Source organism: Perca flavescens, chromosome 24 (genome assembly GCF_004354835.1).
Source record: "Perca flavescens isolate YP-PL-M2 chromosome 24, PFLA_1.0, whole genome shotgun sequence".
Classification (NCBI taxonomy): domain Eukaryota; kingdom Metazoa; phylum Chordata; class Actinopteri; order Perciformes; family Percidae; genus Perca; species Perca flavescens.
The window spans coordinates 1,610,053-1,631,269 of record NC_041354.1 but is presented as its reverse complement, the minus strand read 5'-3'; the positions used below and the strand labels follow the sequence as shown (position 1 = coordinate 1,631,269).

At 40.5% G+C, this 21,217-nt stretch overlaps 1 protein-coding gene across 1 annotated transcript in view; it reads left to right on the top strand.

Annotated features, from left to right (window-relative positions):
• The first annotated feature begins 3,188 nt into the window (after positions 1–3,188).
• LOC114551072 (protein EFR3 homolog B) overlaps positions 3,189–21,217 on the top strand; it is a 31,816-nt gene continuing 13,787 nt past the window's right edge. Inside the window, exons 1-13 of the mRNA XM_028572143.1 lie at positions 3,189–3,810; positions 8,637–8,713; positions 9,910–10,037; positions 10,956–11,106; positions 12,044–12,165; positions 12,612–12,761; positions 13,803–13,898; positions 13,996–14,074; positions 14,803–14,938; positions 16,081–16,233; positions 17,872–17,983; positions 18,202–18,253; positions 20,388–20,566. Coding sequence (XP_028427944.1) covers positions 3,543–3,810; positions 8,637–8,713; positions 9,910–10,037; positions 10,956–11,106; positions 12,044–12,165; positions 12,612–12,761; positions 13,803–13,898; positions 13,996–14,074; positions 14,803–14,938; positions 16,081–16,233; positions 17,872–17,983; positions 18,202–18,253; positions 20,388–20,566 — 1,703 coding nt within the window. The 5' untranslated portion in view covers positions 3,189–3,542. The remainder of the gene's footprint in view (positions 3,811–8,636; positions 8,714–9,909; positions 10,038–10,955; positions 11,107–12,043; positions 12,166–12,611; positions 12,762–13,802; positions 13,899–13,995; positions 14,075–14,802; positions 14,939–16,080; positions 16,234–17,871; positions 17,984–18,201; positions 18,254–20,387; positions 20,567–21,217) is intronic.

Genomic DNA, 21,217 nt, shown 5'->3' with positions numbered 1-21,217 from the left:
TATTCCGTTTTTTTTATTTTTCTCTCTTTTTTAGTTATTGTTATAATTTATTTATTCTATTTTATATTTTTTTCCTCCTTATTTTATTTATTTTAATTGTATTATTTTTTTTTAAATTGCATTTCTCTCTCTTGTTGCGATAACTAGCACCAACCAGTAGAGGGCTCTCCACAGCAGCAGACCGATGAGGCGGGGGGAGCGCTTGTTTTCGCCATCTGTGCAACCTTTATAGATGATCCATGTTTTAAAAATATCAAATTGTGTAGAAACTGTTTGAACGACAGCAACCCCATCAGTACTTTGATGTTTTTGTACTCAATACTACGAATACAGTCAGCAGTATGACCAGCAGGAGGTATTTAAATCCTCAGATGTAAAGACAGCGTGTGATATGATGTGAGAGATGCGTGCAGAGCTCTGTATCGATCACATCCATTGATTATAGATCTACGCTGCCGGGGCCAGAATGGGCTCGGCAGATGTTACATAAGCAGCTGTCTGTCTCTCTCTCTGTCTGCCTGCCTGTCTGTCTGCCTGTCTGTCTGTTGGAGGGAAACCACTGCAGCGCTGGAGTCGAGCTGGTAGGACGTCTGTGTGTGTGAGACCCTCGAGTACTACATGTTACTGCAGTAAGGTGGAGTACTTGAGTGGTGTTTAGTTGAGTATTTGCATGTTGTTAAACTTCATGTTTTATGTTGAAATATTGTACTTTATACTTCATGTTTTAGAGGCAAATATTGTACTTTATACTTCATGTTTTAGAGGCAAATATTGTACTTTATACTTCATGTTTTAGAGGCAAATATTGTACTTTATACTTCATGTTTTAGAGTATAATATTGTACTTTATACTACAGGTTTTAGAATATAATATTGTACTTTATTCTTGAGGTTTTAGAGTATAATATTGTACTTTTATTCTTGAGGTTTTAGAGTATAATATTGTACTTTATTCTAAAGGTTTTAGAGTGTAATATTGTACTTTATACTAGAGGTTTTAGAGTATAATATTGTACTTTATACTAGAGGTTTTAGAGTGTAATATTGTACTTTATACTAGAGGTTTTAGAGTATAATATTGTACTTTATACTAGAGGTTTTAGAGTATAATATTGTACTTTATACTAGAGGTTTTAGAGTGTAATATTGTACTTTATACTAGAGGTTTTAGAGTGTAATATTGTACTTTATACTAGAGGTTTTAGAATATAATATTGTACTTTATACTAGAGGTTTTAGAGTATAATATTGTACTTTATACTAGAGGTTTTAGAGTATAATATTGTACTTTATACTAAAGGTTTTAGAGTGTAATAATGTACTTTATACTAGAGGTTTTAGAGTATAATATGCTACTTTATACTTGAGGTTTTAGAGTGTATTATTGTACTTTATACTACATGTTTTAGAGTGTAATATTGTACTTTATACGTCATGTTTTAGAGTGTAATATTGTACTTTATACATCATGTTTTAGAGCAGGGGTGTCAAACTCAACTTCCCAGAGGGCCACACTGCAAAAGTAGAATCCCACTAGACAAGGACCAGACATTTAGAGTTTATTTTCATGCTTTTATTTTGAAAAAGTCAAATATGGCTGACTGTATTCTTCCATGTCCCATATAGTCGTCTCACTCCCAGTTTGGTCCTCATAAAGCCCTAAAAAAAGGCAGCAAATAGTTCCTTAGAAATCTGAGAATTTAGCAAATCCAGCAAAACAAAGATTACATTTTAAAAGTCGACTCACAGCCAACCTGTTTCCCAGCTTTAATTTAGAAAACTCTCTACTTCTTCTGGGGGAATTTCTGGGACTCTCAAAGTCGGAAAATCTACCAAATTCTTGCCGTAGTTGCCGTAGACAGCAGGGCTGGCCCCAGACTTCTGGGGGCCCTAAGCAGGATTTGGTTTGGGGGGACTCTCCACATTGTAACATGCTGCCACTGCACTTGGCACTAAACCAACTTGTGTATTGTAAATATTAGTTTAAGCACTCATAATGTACAAATACGCATTTAAAGACTAATGTGAGACCTATTAGCAGCAACGCTATCTTCACATAGGCCGGCTCTGTTAGGAGCTCTATTGTGGGACATTTCAAGCGCTCTGGGGGGGGCCTCTGGTAGCCCCGGGGCCCCTAAGCAGACGCTTAGTTCGCTTATGGGTCGGACCGGCTCAAACCGCACACTTCTGTCAGTACACTGCTAATGTGCACTGACCACTTCCTGCCGTAGTGCCCACTTTGGATGGTTAGTATCGTCCCAAAAGAAACACTTGTGTTCAAACACTTACCGGAAATGACGAGCGAATCTGAAAATCTGATGAAAATCTCGTAAACTGACCTTTGTTGATCCGAAATGAAGATTCAGCAACTGCACCGCCTATTTCTCTCTTCAAATGTTTTCAGAAACACGTTTCGGTGAACTATTTTAGTACGATACGAGATCGTATTCTCAACGAGGCGCCCGTTATGCTCTCTCCCCTGGTCCCGCCCCCTTTCCGCTGCGTAGTTGAGATGGCGCCCATTTAGTGTGCGTAGTGTCCATCGTTCCACACTGAACTTTTTGACTGTTTTTTTTTAGGGGCTCATCCTGGTACTTTGAGTGCTCTGACTTTTTGCATTATCTCCACGATATACAGTACAGGCCAAAAGTTTGGACACACCTTCTCATTCAATGCGTTTCCTTTTTATTTTCATGACTATTTACATTGTAGATTCTCACTGAAGGCATCAAAACTATGAATGAACACATATGGAATTATGTACTTAACAAAAAAGTGTGAAATAACTGAAAACATGTCTTATATTTTAGATTCTTCAAAGTAGCCACCCTTTGCTTTTTTTGATAACTCTGCAAACCCTTGGTGTTCTCTCAATGAGCTTCATGAGGTAGTCACCTGAAATGGTTTTACCTTCACAGGTGTGCTTTGTCAGGGTTCATTAGTGGAATTATTTCCCTTATTAATAAAAAAGCAAAGGGTGGCTACTTTGAAGAATCTAAAATATAAGACATGTTTTCAGTTATTTCACACTTTTTTGTTAAGTACATAATTCCATATGTGTTCATTCATAGTTTTGATGCCTTCAGTGAGAATCTACAATGTAAATAGTCATGAAAATAAAGAAACATTGAATGAGAAGGTGTGTCCAAACTTTTGGCCTGTACTGTACTTAAAACTAAGTTCTTGAAGTGTGCAAGTAGGCGCTTTGAGACACCGCCTGTGTCCTGGCTTTTCGTTTTGGTGCAGAACTAGGCAGGCCAACATTTATCGTGAACCTAAATTGATATACGGGCCAGATCAAAACCTGCCAGGGGCCGTTTTTGGCCCGCGGGCCTCGAGTTTGACCCCCCTGTTGTAGAGTGAAGGTTAAGCTGTAGAGGAATGTGTGCAGGAGAAAAGAGGAGGAGGTATTTCACTTAAAATCCTGCTTCTCAGTCCACCTCCTCACTTGTTCTCCTCTCTCCCCACAGGTCCTTCTTCCTCCTTCCTCTTTCTCGAGATCCATCCCATAATCACCATCTGTCAGCCAGGTCGCCACGGAGATGCCAGGAACTCTCCCCAGGTTTCCCAGCATGCCGTCTTCCTTCCTCAGCTCGCTGCCCCGAGGCGTCAACCCTCCCAGTTTACCCAGAGGCATCTCTCTGCCCAGTCTGCCCAGTTTACCCAGCATGCCCCGGGGCGTGACCATCCCCAGCCTGCCGAGGGGGATGTCGTTGCCGAGGGCGGCCGTCGCCATGTCGACCGTTACCCAGGCTCCTCGGAGGCTGCTGCAGGACTGCTGCTCCGTGCTGGACCATCAGACACCAGGAGGTACTGGGCTCCTCCTGATGATGCTGGAGGTTGTTTGTAAAGGCCTTTTTAAAAGGGCTTTCACCCTTTAATCTCTACCACAGGGGTGACTCAAAAAAATTAAAATATGTGGGAGAATTAGGAAAAAATTTGGAAATATAAAAACAAAATATGGATGAAATATATTAGAAGAAATAAAAAAGGAAAATTAAATTTAAACCTTTATTTAAAACTCTGGGTACATAAATAAATTTAATTTTAATAAAGAAATTATATAAATTGGAAAATTATTTAAAAAAAAATGTATTAGTTTAAAAAATTAAAAAATAAATAAAAAATTGTAAAAATAAAAATAATTTTTTACTTTTATTTTTTTACATTTGTTAATTTATTTCTGTATGTATTTATTTTTTTTGCATATAAATTACTATTATTTTTCTGTATTTTTCAATTAATCGTTTAGTTTATAAGATGTCTGAAAATAATAAAAAATGTCCCTCAAGGTGACATCTTAAAATGTCCCAAAAAACCCTAAAATATTTAGTTTAAAATCATAGGACAAGAAGAAAACTGGCAAATATCCACCTTTTAGAGGCTTAAAGCATCAAATTATTGCCATTTAGCTTCAAAATTACTTAAAAAAAACATTTATATTCTCAAAATAGTCTCTAATTAATCTCTAATTTGGGCAATACAAACAAAGAGATGTTCCAAAGATGTTAACTACAGTAATACAGTGAAGTAACTGTAGTTTTGTCTTGTCTGTTCGCAGTAAAAACCCAACATGGAGGGTAGTTTTACTGCGTAGAGAACGAGAGTCGGAGCTGCTGGAATGATAAATAAATCTAGAGCAGATTATAGAGCTGAGCTGCTGCACATGGCCTGGATCTCTTTCACACACACACCGTAACACACACACACACACACACACACAAACACACACACACCGTAACACACACACACACACCGTAACACACACACACACACCGTAACACACACACATATTTACACACACACCGTAACACACACTAGGGGTGTCCCCGACTAAGGATTTACACATTCGAATCAGAATTGACGAATCTTTCTATAGTCGACTGATAGTCGAATCGTGTGTGTGTGTGTGTGTGTGTGTGTGTGTGTGTGTGTGTGTGTGTGTGTGTGTGTGTGTGTGTGTCTGATTTCTCTTTTCCTTTTCTCGGGCAATGGCGGTCTCAAATCTAGCTTTCTTTGAGTTAGTTTTGGCGCAGCTCCGGTACTACTACAACTAATACCACCACTACTACTACTACTACTACTACTACTACCACTACTACTACTACTACTACTACCACTACTACTACTACTACCACTACTACTACTACCACTACTACTACTACTACCACTACTACTACTACTACCACTACTACCACTACTACTACTACTACTACCACTACTACTACTACTACTACCACTACCACTACTACTACTACTACTACTACTACCACCACTACTACTACTACTACTACCACTACTACTACTACTACTACTAGATGAACTGCTGTCGTCAGTCTGATACTGTGGGTGGATCTAGAAAAAAGAAATATTTATTGAACTTTTCTTTCTTTCTTTTCACGTTTTTTTTTTACAGCATTATCATAATTAAAGGCTGTATAAAACTTAATATAACCGTACAAGACCAGTAGTTCTGTGTGAAATTAGACATTGAGCACCCCCATATTGGCAAAATGGTATGATCCTCGTTTCATAATAACACCCGCGAAGATCCGACTGTGAGATTGGTGGTCGAATCAGGCTCCGCATATCGATTAATCGAATCTTCGACTATTCGGGGTCACCCCTAATACACACACCGTAACACACACAAACACACATACGCACACACACGCACACACACATATATACACACACACACACCGTAACACACACACACACCGTAACACACACACATACACACATAAAGACACACACACACACACACACATACACACACACACACACACACACACACACACACACATACAGACACACACACACACACACCGTAACACACACACACACACATACAGACACACAAATACAGACACACACAAACACATATACACACACACACACGCACACACACCATAACACACACATACAGACACACACGATCGGTTTTTCTTTTCTTTTTTAAATTTAAGAGAAAAATAAAATAAACAATAAGGAAAAAGTAAAAAGTCTTATTCTGAAATTTAATCAGAATGTGGAAATACGACATGAATGAAAGGAGGGGTGGTCAGTGTGTGTGAGCAGAGGATTAGTGTGTGTGTGTGTGTGTGTGTGTGTGTGTGTGTGTGTGTGTGTGTGTGTGTGTGTGTGGATGTCAGCTGCAGGAGTCGTCTTCATGTACGGTGAGAAATATCAACATTTATTCTTATTTTTGATCATTTTTATCTTGAATGTTGTGATGCTATGTTTTCAGTCAGTCATAACGATACAGATATTAGAGTTAAATGTTTAAAAACAGATGATTAAAATGGTTTTACATGGCACCATGTGTAGAAATATATAAATATGTAAAGTCCTCAAGCTACAAAACCTTACTTTAACTCCTTAAAGTGCTTTTATTTGACCTGTTTATAAGGATGTGAGGCTAGTTTTTAATATTTTAGTCAGTTTATGCAGTTTTTTAGGTTGTTACTTTCAACTAATTGAATAAAATCCACATTTTAGTTAATAGAATAGATGTTGGGATTACCAAAAGTAAAATAACTTGCCATGTAAACATAAGATAAATGTTGTTTTTGAAGGCAAACTAATGACACACTTAGACAACTAAACAACAGCAAAATATACACACACACACACACACACACACTCTACACAACAGCAGAATATACACACACACATTACACAACAAGCCACCGCTGGATTAAAACGCTTAAGAGATGTAGTATTGCTGCTGATCTGTGTGTGTGTGTGTGTGTGTGTGTGTGTGTGTGTGTGTGTGTGTGTGTCTGTGTCTGTGTCTGTGTTTGTGTGTGTGTCTGTGTTTGTGTGTGTGTCTCTCTGTTTGTGTGTGTGTCTCTGTTTGTGTGTGTGTCTCTCTGTTTGTGTCTTTCTCTCTCTGTTTGTGTGTTTGTCTGTGTGTGTGTGTGTGTGTGTGTGTGTGTGTGTGTGTGTGTGTGTGTGTGTGTGTGTGTGTGTGTGTGTGTGTGTGTGTGTCTCTCTCGGTTTGTGTGTGTGTCTCTCTCGGTTTGTTTGTGTGTGTGTGTGTGTGTGTGTGTGTGTGTGTGTGTGTGTCTCTCTGTTTCTGTTTGTGTCTCTCTGTTTGTGTGTGTGTTTTTCTCTCTCTGTTTGTGTGTTTGTCTCTGTGTGTGTGTGTCTCTCTCGGTTTGTGTGTGTGTCTCTCTCGGTTTGTCTGTGTGTGTGTGTGTGTGTGTGTCTCTGTGTGTGTGAGTGTGTGCGCCTGTGTGTGTGTGTAGTTGACCATTGATGTGTGTGTGTGTGTGTGTGTTTCTGTCTCTCTCGGTTTGTGTGTGTGTGTGTGTGTGAGTGTCTCTCTCAGTTTTGTGTGTGTGTCTCTCTGTGTGTGTGTGTGTGTGTGTGTGTGTGTGTGAGTGAGTGTGTGTGAGTGTCTCTGTGTGTGTGTGTGTCTCTCTCGGTGTGTGTGTGTGTGTGAGTGTCTCTGTGTGTGTGTGTGTGTGTGTGTGTGTGTGTGTGTGTGTGTGTGTCTCGGTTTGTGTGTGTGTGTCTCTCTCTCTCTCTCTCTGTGTGTGTGTGTGTGTGTGTGTGTGCTTGTGTTGGCAGTTGACCATTGTGTGTGTGTGTGTGTGTGTGTGTGTGTGTGTGTGTGTGTGTGTGTGTGTGTGTGTGTGTGTGTGTGTGTGTGTGTGTGTGTGTGTGTGTGTGTGTGTGTGTGTGTGTGTGATTTTGTTGGCAGTTGACCATTGGCTGATCTCCTTTAATCTCTCCTGAAATGGATAAAAATGTAAGAACATTTGAGAGAAAACCAGATTAAAGTCCTCCGACTCACTGCTTCCCCCCCGAGGCTTAACACTCATGGATTTAATTAAAACAGGCTTTTATTTTGAAATTCCCCTCTGCCTTCTACTTATAGTACAAAGACTTCCTGTTTCATATAAAAGCATTAAAAAGATTTAACATTCACTAGTAAATAAGCAAAACATGTAGTAGTAGTAGTAAGTAGTAGTAAGTATAAAGTACAATATTTGCCTTTAAAACATGAAGTATAAAGTACATTATTTGCCTCTAAAACATGAAGTATAAAGTACAATATTTGTCTCTAAAACATGAAGTACAATATTTGACTCTAAAACGTGAAGTATAAAGTACATTATTTGCCTCTAAAACATGAAGTATAAAGTACATTATTTGCCTCTAAAACATGAAGTATAAAGTACAATATTTGTCTCTAAAACATGAAGTATAAAGTACAATATTTGACTCTAAAACGTGAAGTATAAAGTACAATATTTGTCTCTAAAACATGAAGTATAAAGTACAATATTTGACTCTAAAACGTGAAGTATAAAGTACATTATTTGCCTCTAAAACATGAAGTATAAAGTACAATATTTGTCTCTAAAACATGAAGTATAAAGTACATTATTTGACTCTAAAACATGAAGTATAAAGTACATTATATTTAATGTGAAAGGGCAGGAGTGAAGCTGATTAAAACTAATGTCCATAATATATATTAATTTATGAATGTAATAAATAGTGTTATATGTTATATATATATATATATATATATATATATATATATATATATATATATATATATATATATATATATATATATATATATGTTATATGTGTTAATAAAGTTTCTGTGTGTGCAGGTCTGTGCGGTTGCTGCTGGGCATTGCGCCCTCGCTACAAGCGGCTGGTTGATAATATTTTCCCAGAAGACCCGGAGGTACACACGCACACACACACACACACACACACACACACACACACACACACACACACACACGCACACACACACACACTCGCACACACACGCACACACATGTAATTAAATGGGTCAGCTCACTGAAAGCTTTCCATTAGTAGTGGTATCTGTGTGTGTGTGTGTGTGTGTGTGTGTGTGTGTGTGTGTGTGATGACATGAATATGAGTTTAAATTGTAATACTATTACACACGTTGGAATTAAAAAAGATGTTTCTGAACTTTTTACTTGTAATTTGTGAGTAATGTCAGTAAATAAGTGGAACTTGAGTTAAGGTGCCTCTGTGTCTCTGTGTGCATGCACGTGTGTGCGTATGCGTGCGTATGTGTCTCTGTGTGTGTGTGTGCACGTGTGTGCAAGCGTGCGTGTGTGTGTGTCTCTGTGTGTCTGTGTGTGTGTCTCTGTGTGTGTCTCTGTGTGTGTGTGTCTGTGTGTGTGTGTCTCTGTGTGTGTGTGTGTCTCTCTCTGTGTGTGTGTGTGTGTGTGTGCGTGTGCGTGCACGTGTGTATGCGTGTGTGTGTGTGCGTGCGTGTGTATGTGTGTTTGCGTGCCTGTCTCTGTGTGTGTGTGGGTGTCTCTGTGTGTCTCTGTGCTTGTGTGTGTGTGTGTGTGTGTGTGTGTGTGTGTGTGTGTGTGTGTGTGTGTGTGTGTGTGTGTGTGTGTCTGTGTGTCTGTGTCTCTGTGTGTGTGTGTGTGTGTGTGTGTGTGTGTGTGTGTGTGTCTGTGTGTGTGTGTGTGTGTGTGTGTGTGTGTGTGGTGTCCTGTGTGTGTGTGTGTGTGTGTGTGTGTGTGTGTCTGTGTGTGTGGTGTCTCTGTGTGTGTGTGTGTGTGTGTGTGTGTGTGTGTGTGTGTGTGTGTGTGTGTGTGTGTGTGTGTGTGTGTGTGTGTGTGTGTGTGTGTGTGTGGTGTCTGTGTGTGTGTGTGTGTGTGTGTGTGTGTGTGTGTGTCTGTGTGTGTCTCTGTGTGTGTGTGTGTGTGTGTGTCTCTGTGTGTGTGTGTGTGTGTGTGTGTGTGTGTGTGTGTGTGTGTGTGTGTGTGTGTGTGTGTGTGTGTGTGTGTGTGTGTGTGTGTGTGTGTGTGTGTGTGTGTGTGTGTGTGTGTGTGTGTGTGTGTGTGTGTGTGTGTGTGTGTGTGTGTGTGTGTGTGTGTGTGTGTTCAGGACGGGCTGGTGAAAGCCAACATGGAGAAGCTGACGTTCTTCGCTCTGTCGGCTCCGGAGAAACTCGACCGAATCGCTGCGTACCTGTCGGAGCGCTTGACCCGAGAGCTGAACCGCCACCGCTACGGGTCAGCGCACACACACACACACACACACACACACACACACACACACACACACACACACACACACACACACACGTTTTTGTTTTTTTTAAATATATTTTATTCCACTTTCCCACAACCCACCCACTGAACAGAGAAAAAAAACAAAACAATGTTCTTATGTTGCAAACAGTGAGAAAATAATTGACAACATTGTTAGCCAAATGTTTCGGATTACCTCATCCAATCCAATGTATACAGGTCTTTTTATATAAATAATTATTTTTAATTTGGGGGTTGAGTTGCGTTCTTTTCAAAATAAGAAATCATTGGGGTCCATACAGACTAAAAACGTTTGGTGGAACCTCTAAGAAAATATTTAATTTTCTCCAGTTTTAAGAATAGCCTCACATCACTAAGCCATAGTGAAACTAAGGGTGGTTTACTTGACTTCCAATCAAGTCATATTCTTTTTAAAGTATTATATATATTAGAAATTAGTCCCTTTAAATGTAAAGGGATGTTTAAAATTACATCCAATCCTGTACTGGGAGGAATGAATGGATATGTGGGACAAAGATATTGAATTAGATGACGAACCTGAAAATCTCTAAACAGGTGTGATCTGGGCAGATTATATTTTGAGGAGAGGTTGGAAAAAGAGGCGAAACAATCATCAATGAAAAGATCACTAAGACCTGTCTGTTGCCACTGACTGAAGACTGAAGAGTCCAATTGAGCTGGAAGGAATAGGTGATTTTTGCATATAGTGCTGGCTATGAGGAAACACACACGTACGTTTAACCCCCAGCTGACGTGTGTGTGTGTGTGTGTGTGTGTGTGTGTGTGTGTGTGTGTGTGTGTGTGTGTGTGTGTGTGTGTGTGTGTGTGTGTGTGTGTGTGTGTGTGTGTGTGTGTGTGTGTGTGTGTGTGTGTGTGCAGGTATGTGTGTATTGCGATGGAGGCCATGGAGCAGCTGCTGCTGGCCTGTCACTGTCAGAGCATCAACCTGCTGGTGGAGAGTTTCCTCAGCACGCTGCGTCTGCTGCTGGAGGCCGATAAGCCACACCTCCACATCCTGGCCACCAGCTCCGTACGTACAGCGCAGCGCAGCGCGCCGGACACACTCGGGGTTCAACGTTAACGTTGCTTTTCCCTTGTCAGCTCGGGGCGAGTGGAAAAGAACTCTACTTGCTTGAAGTCCGTTTTTACTGGCACTCATACAAATAGTATTTTTTCTTCTTCAGAATAAACATAGAGACAAAATGTTGGAAAAATAAACAGTCAAAAGCATCGCAAAAACAGTCAAGAAAACGTAAATAAATAAAGAATTAAAAAAAAAAGTCAAACTTTGGAAAAATAGGGAACAAAAATCTTTGAAATTGGTCCTGTATTGAGCGAGAAGCATCATAATATTAGCATAAATAATCAGGACTTTTAGCGTGTATAGAGCCAGCATATCTCCACCAGACTCCATGTAAATAATCAGGACTTTTAGCGTGTATAGAGCCAGCATATCTCCACCAGACTCCATGTAAATAATCAGGACTTTTAGCGTGTATAGAGCCAGCATATCTCCACCAGACTCCATGTAAATAATCAGGACTTTTAGCGTGCATAGAGCCAGCATAACTCCACCAGACTCCATGTAAATAATCAGGACTTTTAGCGTGCATAGAGCCAGCATAACTCCACCAGACTCCATGTAAATAATCAGGACTTTTAGCGTGTATAGAGCCAGCATATCTCCACATGTAAATGGATGAATTAAGGATTTATTTCAACCAAACCAGAGTGGCGATTGTTGGAACAGTGTAAAGATGAACCAAGACGGCTTTTGATAGTTTGATTTAGTTTCTGTCCTCTTTGAATGAAGTGTGTTTTACGATGATAAAAGTCCTGATTATTTACATGGAGTCTGGTGTATTCCCTGATCCACACTACAACACTTTAGCATTGGTTTCACTTTTCAGACCTGGAAAGTTGGCGTTTGGGTCTCTTCCTGATGTTAATGTTACTCTCTTGTGCAGTTTGTGAAGTTTGCGAACATCGAGGAGGACACGCCATCGTACCATCGCAGCTACGACTTCTTCGTGTCTCGCTTCAGTCAGATGTGTCACACCGAACACCAAGACACCGACCTCCAGAACAAGTCAGTGTCTCTCAGTCTGTCTCCTGCTGAGATATGGACTCATGACCATGCAGTAACTAGAGGGGTGTGTGTGTGTGTGTGTGTGTGTGTGTGTGTGTGTGTGTGTGTGTGTGTGTGTACCTGTACCTGTACCTGTTGGTGTGTCTGTCTGTTTACCTGTTGGTGTGTGTGTTGGTGTGTGTGTGTCTGTTTACCTGTTGGTGTGTGTGTGTGTGTGTACCTGTACCTGTTGGTGTGTGTGTCTGTTTACCTGTTGGTGTGTGTGTTGGTGTGTGTGTGTGTGTGTGTCTGTTTACCTGTTGGTGTGTATGTGTGTGTGTACCTGTTGGTGTGGGTGGGTGTGTGTGTCTGTGTGTGTCTGTTTACCTGTTGGTGTGTGTGTGTGTGTGTGTGTGTGTGTGTGTGTGTGTGTGTGTGTGTGTGTGTGTGTGTGTGTGTGTGTTTAGGATCCGTGTGTCGGGGATCCGTGGTCTGCAGGGCGTGGTCAGGAAGACGGTGGACGATGAGCTGCAGGTAAACATCTGGGAGCCTCACCACATGGAGCAGATCGTCCCAGCACTGCTGGTCAACCTGCAGCAGCACACACACACCAACAGGTACACACACACACACACAGAGACACACACACACCAACAGGTACACACACACACACACACACACACAGGTACACACACACAGAGACACACACACATCAACAGGTACACACACACACACACACACACACAGGTACACACACACACACACACACAGAGACACACACACACACCAACAGGTACACACACACACACACACACACACACACAGAGACACACACACACACCAACAGGTACACACACACACACACACACACACACAGGTACACACACACACAGAGACACACACACACCAACAGGTACACACACACACACACACAGACACACACACACACACACCAACAAGTACACACACACACACCCACACCAACAGGTACACACACACACACACACACCAACAGGTACACACTGACACACACCAACAGGTATACACACACACACACACACACACCAACAGGTACACACACACACACACCAACAGGTACACACACACACACACACACACACACACACACACACACACACACACACACACACACACACACACACACACACACACACACACACACACACACACCAACAGGTACACACACACACACACACACACACACACACACACACACACACACCAACAGGTACTGACACACTGAAATACACACAGACACACACCAACACGTACACACTCACACACACAACAGGTGTACAAACACACGCACACCAACAGGTACACACACACACACACACACACACACACACACACACACAGTCACTCACACACACACCAACAGGTACACACAAACATACACTCACACTCAGTTACGCACACAACAGGTACACACACACACACACACACACACACACAAACAGGGAAAAAAAGTTTTAATATTTCAGGAAAACCGTCAATATTCTTAAAGACCTCCTCTCGAAAATGTGTTTTTATTAAGTTTATGTCCCCTAAAATGTCTAACCTTGACTATACACTTTTTTTTTTTTTTTTCGTGTGTGTGTGTGTGTGTGTGTGTGTGTGTGTGTGTGTGTGTGTAGTGAGTCTCCAGCAGAGCAGACAGAGGTGTGTTTCAGGGAGCTGTTGGGACGAGCTGCTTATGGACACATTACCAACGCTGTCAGACCTGTGCTCATGTAAGACACACACACACACACACACACACACACACACACACAGACACACAGACACACACTCTCTGTGCTGCAGCAGCAGATATTTCTGTGTTTTCAGGCACCTGGACAGTCACAGTCTGTGGGAGGGACGGAGCTTTGCTGTTCAGTGTTTTCAGATCATCATGTACTCCATCCAGGTACTTTGCTTTACTTTCCCTTAACCCATTTAGGCCTAAAACGCCTGCTAAAAAAGGCCTTTTTTGCCTAAGTACTTTTCTGTAACCCCCTCCCAAAACCTAAGGGTTTCCAGAAATATTTCTAAAAATTTGTCAAAGCCTACCAAAATCTTAATTTCTCAGGCTCTATAGCAGATAAAAACATGGAATAAAAAGCATTTAAAAAGGCTTTCAACTTATCTGACTTGCTTGGCCATAATCTTCAAATGCATTTAAAAAAAAAATCTATAAACAACAAAAATATCAAGAATATTTTGAAAATCAGTACAGATCCGTTTTCATTTCATTATTTCATACTTTTGAGGTACCAAAGTGAACATCACTGATACAAAGTTATAGAAAAAACCCCAAAACAAAACAGAGGGTTACTTCTTCTTTACATAACAATTACATATTCATTTATGTTAATTTTGTTTCTCGTATTATTTGGATCGAACTTTGGATAAAAGCGTCTAAGAAATCATAACAAAATCCCTATGCATCTCTGTCACTCACCCCAAGAATATTTCAGCCAATCACAGTACATATAATTGGCCATGTGCCTTGAAAAAGACGACACCGCTCAAAATGACGCAGATGCGTGATCAGGTCTTTAAGGTAATCACACACAGATGTGTGATCCGGTTTGAATGGGTTAACTCAACTGTTGAATGTGACTTCTCTGAGCTGACACCTGAACTTCTCCTCAGCCCCAACACTCCCACCTGGTGATCCAGCAGCTGTTGGGTCACCTGGACGACAACAGCAGGAGTCCCGCTTCGGTACGAGCCGGCATCGTAGAGGTGCTGTCTGAAGCTGCAGCTATAGAAGCTACCGGATCTGTCGGTCAGTCACTACTTATGGTCCTGTCTAACATGTGTTGTTGCTGCTGACAGACTCAGATTATTATTCTAAGTGTCTGACAACACTATGGGATGGATCCCTACAGAGATAGACCTTTTAGTTAAAGAGTAAGATCCTTTTAGTTTAACATGAAACAGCCCCAAAATCACAATCGCCTATCTCCACCAGACTCCATGTAAATAATCAGGACTTTTAGTGTGTATAGAGCCAGCATATCTCCACCAGACTCCATGTAAATAATCAGGACTTTTAGTGTGTATAGAGCCAGCATATCTCCACCAGACTCCATGTAAATAATCTGGACTTTTATCATTGTGAAACACACTTCATTCAAAGTGGACAGAAACTAAATCAAACGGTTCATCTTTCCACTGTTCCAACAATCACTCCTCTGGTTTGGTTGAAATAAACCCTTAATTCACCCATTTACATGTGGAAATATGCTGGCTCTATACACGCTAAAAGTCCTGATTATTTACATGGAGTCTGGTGAAGATATGCTGGCTCTATACACGCTAAAAGTCCTGATTATTTACATGGAGTCTGGTGAAGATATGCTGGCTCTATACACGCTAAAAGTCCTGATTATTTACATGGAGTCTGGTGAAGATATGCTGGCTCTATACACGCTAAAAGTCCTGATTATTTACATGGAGTCTGGTGTAGATATGCTGGCTCTATACACACTAAAAGTCCTGATTATTTACATGGAGTCTGGTGAAGATATGCTGGCTCTATACACGCTAAAAGTACTGATTATTTACATGGAGTCTGGTGGAGATATGCTGGCTCTATACATGCTAAAAGTCCTGATTATTTACATGGAGTCTGGTGGAGATATGCTGGCTCTATACACGCTAAAAGTCCTGATTATTTACATGGAGTCTGGTGGAGATATGCTGGCTCTATACACGCTAAAAGTCCTGATTATTTACATGGAGTCTGGTGGAGTTTGGTGATGGTGATTTCGGGGCTGTTTCATGTTAAACTAAAAGGATCTTACTCTTTAACTAAAAGTCTATCTCTGTAGGGATCCATCCCATAATGTTGTCAGACACTTAGAATAATAATCTGAGTTACCCTTTAAGTACTTCTCCATAACCCTCTGTGTTTGTGTTCTGTAGGTCCGACTGTACTGGAAGTGTTCAACACATTACTGAGACAGCTGAGGCAGAGCGTGGACTACCAGCTGACTGGTTATTACGACAAAGACGGAAAACAGGAAACCACCTCGAGTGACGAGAAGACTCTGCAGGACGCCGTCATCAAAACTATCGGTGAGACTCGTTCTCTTAGTGTTCATCTGAACCAGGATTATTATAGTAAACTCAAACTAACAAGCACACTCTGAAAACTAGAGATGCACCCATTACAACTTCCTAGGCCGATTCTGATTTAAGATTTTCTTTGAGTTAGGCTGGCCGATACCGATTTTAGCCGATTCCGATTTCTTATTTTGACGAAAATTGACGAACATCAGATGTGTAATCCAATGCTCAATTCAAACGAGATCAAAGAATTTATTATTCTCTCTCCATTGACTCTAGTTCATACTTTTTCGAAAGATAAGGTCCCATTGGCCGGAAGTAGAAGGGGCGGGATTTCGGCTCTCTATTCCCCTCTGCACGCAATAGGATTGCGCTCCAACCAATCAGAGCAACAAAGAAGATAGCGGAGCTAGTTGATAGGTTAAAGCTTAAACTCCGAACACATCTTCCCTTTTTTAAGAATGACTTCAGAGTCGTTCCTTGTTCTTTTCTCAAAGAAAAGCTGAACTCCAAGTCTTCCAGAAGACCTCTGTACACCAGCAGCAGCAGCCATAAGCCCCGCCCACCGGCTCTATACACGATGTGATTGGCCTGACCAAAATTTGTGTTTTTCTAGCCAACGGAGAGTTGCTAGACTGACCCTGGCTGCAAAATAAATGTGCTGCCACCAGTGTGCTTCTAGATTTCTAGGCTAGTCTATCGGTGCATCTCTACTGAAAACTAACTGAAGCTAAACTCAAATGAAATCCAAAAGTCTAAACCAGTGGTTCTCAAATGGGGGTACGTGTACCCCAAGGGGTACTTTGGAGGACTGCAGGGGGTACGGGAGCGCTTTTTTTGTCACTGTTTTATAAGTTTGTCACTTTTTAAAAGTTTTTGTCGCTTGTTGTCACTATTTTCGACCAGTTCTTGCCTTCCTTTCATTACTTTTTTTCTAAAAATGTTTCAGTTTGAGAAAGTAAAAGTATAAGATACAAAAGTATAGTAAAAAGTTAAAAATATTGTAATTCTGTTAAACGTTAAATCTTTGTTAATGAATTTGGAAGTTCATGAAATTATCTTTTCTTTAGTTCATGTAACAGTCTTAAGTGGATAATTCAGTTAAAGATTATTTAAATGTTTAAACTAATTTAAGTTCATTGAATGTTTAATATGTTTAACTAAAATGTTAACATTCTTTTCTCTGTCTTTAGGTTTACAACCTAATTCACTGAACAGACGAATCAACTGACAAAGCAAAATAAAAGTGATTGAGTTGGAAATTTGAGTTGTCCCTCTGTCCTTTGGATGGACTTCTTTTTTTCTCCAAGTTTGTCCAAGTTTTGTCGCTTTTTTTCAAAAAAACAATTCCGCCTTTTTCAAGGTTTTTGTCACTGTTTTCAAAGTTTGTCTTCCTCCTTTCTACTGTGTTTTTTTTTGTTTTGTTCTGTTTTTTTTTTAAGTTTTTGTTGCCTTTTTTCATCAGCATTTAAATGTTTTTCAGTTACATGTTGCTGTCGTTTGGTAAATCTATCGCTGGTCAGGGGCTAATTGGCTTAAAAACACAATTGAAATGGGGTACATTATTGAAATAAGTTTGAGAACCACTGGTCTAAACTATAATAACAACTAATTGAAACTATAATAACGTTGATGTTTTGTGTCCAGGATCCTTCGCCAACACGCTGCCGGTGTACCAGAGGTCAGAGGTCATGCTGTTCATCATGGGGAGGATCCCTGTACCCGGGATGTACCCCGTTCTGGGCTCGCCCAACGCCGGGTACGGCCAACGCATCACAGTCTAGATATTCATCACAGCTACTGATACACACACATGTGTGTTTAAATAGGGTTTTTACATCTGTCTGTGTGTGTGTGTGTGTGTGTGTGTGTGTCCGTGTTTGTGTGTGTGTGTGTGTGTGTGTGTGTGTGTGTGTGTGTGTGTGTGTGTGTGTGTGTGTGTGTATGTATCTGTGTGTGTGTGTGTGTGTGTCTCAGGTTTGAAGGCAGCAGGATGATCCAGGTGATGTTGCTGAAGTCTCTCCTCCAGGTGAATTATTCTCCTTCAGCTGGATCCCACAACTAGGGTTTACTTTAATACAGTATTCCTATTGGGTAAAGGGTTTACTTTAATACAGTATTCCTATTGGGTAAAGGGTTTACTTTAATACAGTATTCCTATTGGGTAAAGGGTTTACTTTAATACAGTATTCCTATTGGGTAAAGGGTTTACTTTAATACAGTATTCCTATTGGGTAAAGGGTTTACTTTAATACAGTATTCCTATTGGGTAAAGGGTTTACTTTAATACAGTATTCCTATTGGGTAAAGGGTTTACTTTAATACAGTATTCCTATTGGGTAAAAGGGTTTACTTTAATACAGTATTCCTATTGGGTAAAGGGTTTACTTTAATACAGTATTCCTATTGGGTAAAGGGTTTACTTTAATACAGTATTCCTATTGGGTAAAGGGTTTACTTTAATACAGTATTCCTATTGGGTAAAGGGTTTACTTTAATACAGTATTCCTATTGGGTAAAAGGGTTTACTTTAATACAGTATTCCTATTGGGTAAAGGGTTTACTTTAATACAGTATTCCTATTGGGTAAAGGGTTTACTTTAATACAGTATTCCTATTGGGTAAAGGGGTATTTGGGTAAAGGGTTTACTTTAATACAGTATTCCTATTGGGTAAAGGGTTTACTTTAATACAGTATTCCTATTGGGTTTACTTTAATACAGGGTTTACTTTAATACAGTATTCCTATTGGGTAAAGGGTTTACTTTAATACAGGCTTCCTATTGGGTAAAGGGTTTACTTTAATACAGTATTCCTATTGGATAAAGGGTTTACTTTAATACAGACTTCTTATTGGGTAAAGGGTTTACTTTAATACAGTATTCCTATTGGATAAAGGGTTTACTTTAATACAGACTTCTTATTGGGTAAAGGGTTTACTTTAATACAGTATTCCTATTGGATAAAGGGTTTACTTTAATACAGACTTCTTATTGGGTAAAGGGTTTACTTTAATACAGTATTCCTATTGGATAAAGGGTTTACTTTAATACAGGCTTCCTATTGGGTAAAGGGTTTACTTTAATACAGGCTTCCTATTGGATAAAGGGTTTACTTTAATACAGGCTTCCTATTGGATAAAGGGTTTACTTTAATACAGGCTTCCTATTGGGTAAAGGGTTTACTTTAATACAGGCTTCCTATTGGGTAAAGGGTTTACTTTAATACAGGCTTCCTATTGGATAAAGGGTTTACTGTAATACAAGCTTCCTATTGGGTAAACGATTTACTTTAATACAGTATTCCTATTGGGTAAAGGGTTTACTTTAATACAGGCTTCTTATTGGGTAAAGGGTTTACTTTAATACAGACTTCTTATTGGGTAAAGGGTTTACTTTAATACAGTATTCCTATTGGGTAAAGGATTTACTTTAATACAGGCTTCCTATTGGATAAAGGGTTTACTGTAATACAAGCTTCCTATTGGGTAAAGGATTTACTTTAATACAGTATTCCTATTGGATAAAGGGTTTACTTTAATACAGGCTTCCTATTGGATAAAGGGTTTACTTTAATACAGGCTTCCTATTGGATAAAGGGTTTACTTTAATAAAGGGTTTACTTTAATACAGGCTTCCTATTGGATAAAGGGTTTACTTTAATACAGGCTTCCTATTGGATAAAGGGTTTACTTTAATACAGGATTCCTATTGGATAAAGGGTTTACTTTAATACAGTCTTCCTATTGGGTAAAGGGTTTACTTTAATACTGTCTTCCTATTGGATAAAGGGTTTACTTTAATACTGTCTTCCTATTGGCTATAGAAAAGCTGTGTTTGAAAACGTCTCCCATCACGGAAATAGTGCCCTTTTGAGTGTGTTCGCCATTTTGTAGCGGTGTTTGAATTCTCAGACGTTAATTACATTCACTATATAGTCCACTATAAAATACCCACAATGCACTGCTAATGTAAGTGTACATACGATGGTTTAAGTCTGCTCTCAAGGTGTTTTTTCATGGGGAATGAATCCAAAAAAAGTCTAATCTTCCAAATGGCTTTCATATCTGTTTGAAGACTTCTTCTTCTCTCGTTCCTCCTCTTCTTCTCTCGTTCCTCCTCTTCTTCTCTCGTCCCTCCCCTTCTTCTCTCGTCCCTCCCCAGGTATCGGAGCGGTACGACAGCAGTAACCTGTTGACGGCGTTGCCCTCGGCGTTCTTGGAGCCGCTGCTTTCCTTCACGCTGATGGAAGATCCAGAGATCCGTCTGCTCGTGCTCTCCATTGTCACCTCGCTCATCGACCGGCGCCACAACGCCCCCAGACTCGCCGCCACTGCAGCCAGGTAACACACACACCTCAGAGAACACTGTCAGGTAACACACACACCTCAGAGAACACTGTCAGGTAACACACACACCTCAGAGAACGCTGTCAGGTAACACACACACCTCAGAGAACACTGTCAGGTAACACACACACCTCAGAGAACACTGTCAGGTAACACACACACCTCAGAGAACACTGTCAGGTAACTCACACACCTCAGAGAACACTGTCAGGTAACTCACACACCTCAGAGAACACTGTCAGGTAACACACACACCTCAGAGAACACTGTCAGGTAACTCACACACCTCAGAGAACACTGTCAGGTAACACACACACCTCAGAGAACACTGTCAGGTAACTCACACACCTCAGAGAACACTGTCAGGTAACACACACACCTCAGAGAACACTGTCGAGTAACACACACACCTCAGAGAACGCTGTCAGGTAACACACACACCTCAGAGAACGCTGTCAGGTAACACACACACCTCAGAGAACACTGTCAGGTAACACACACACCTCAGAGAACACTGTCAGGTAACACACACACCTCAGAGAACACTGTCAGGTAACACACACACCTCAGAGAACGCTGTCGGGTAACACACACACCTCAGAGAACACTGTCGGGTAACACACACACCTCAGAGAACACTGTCAG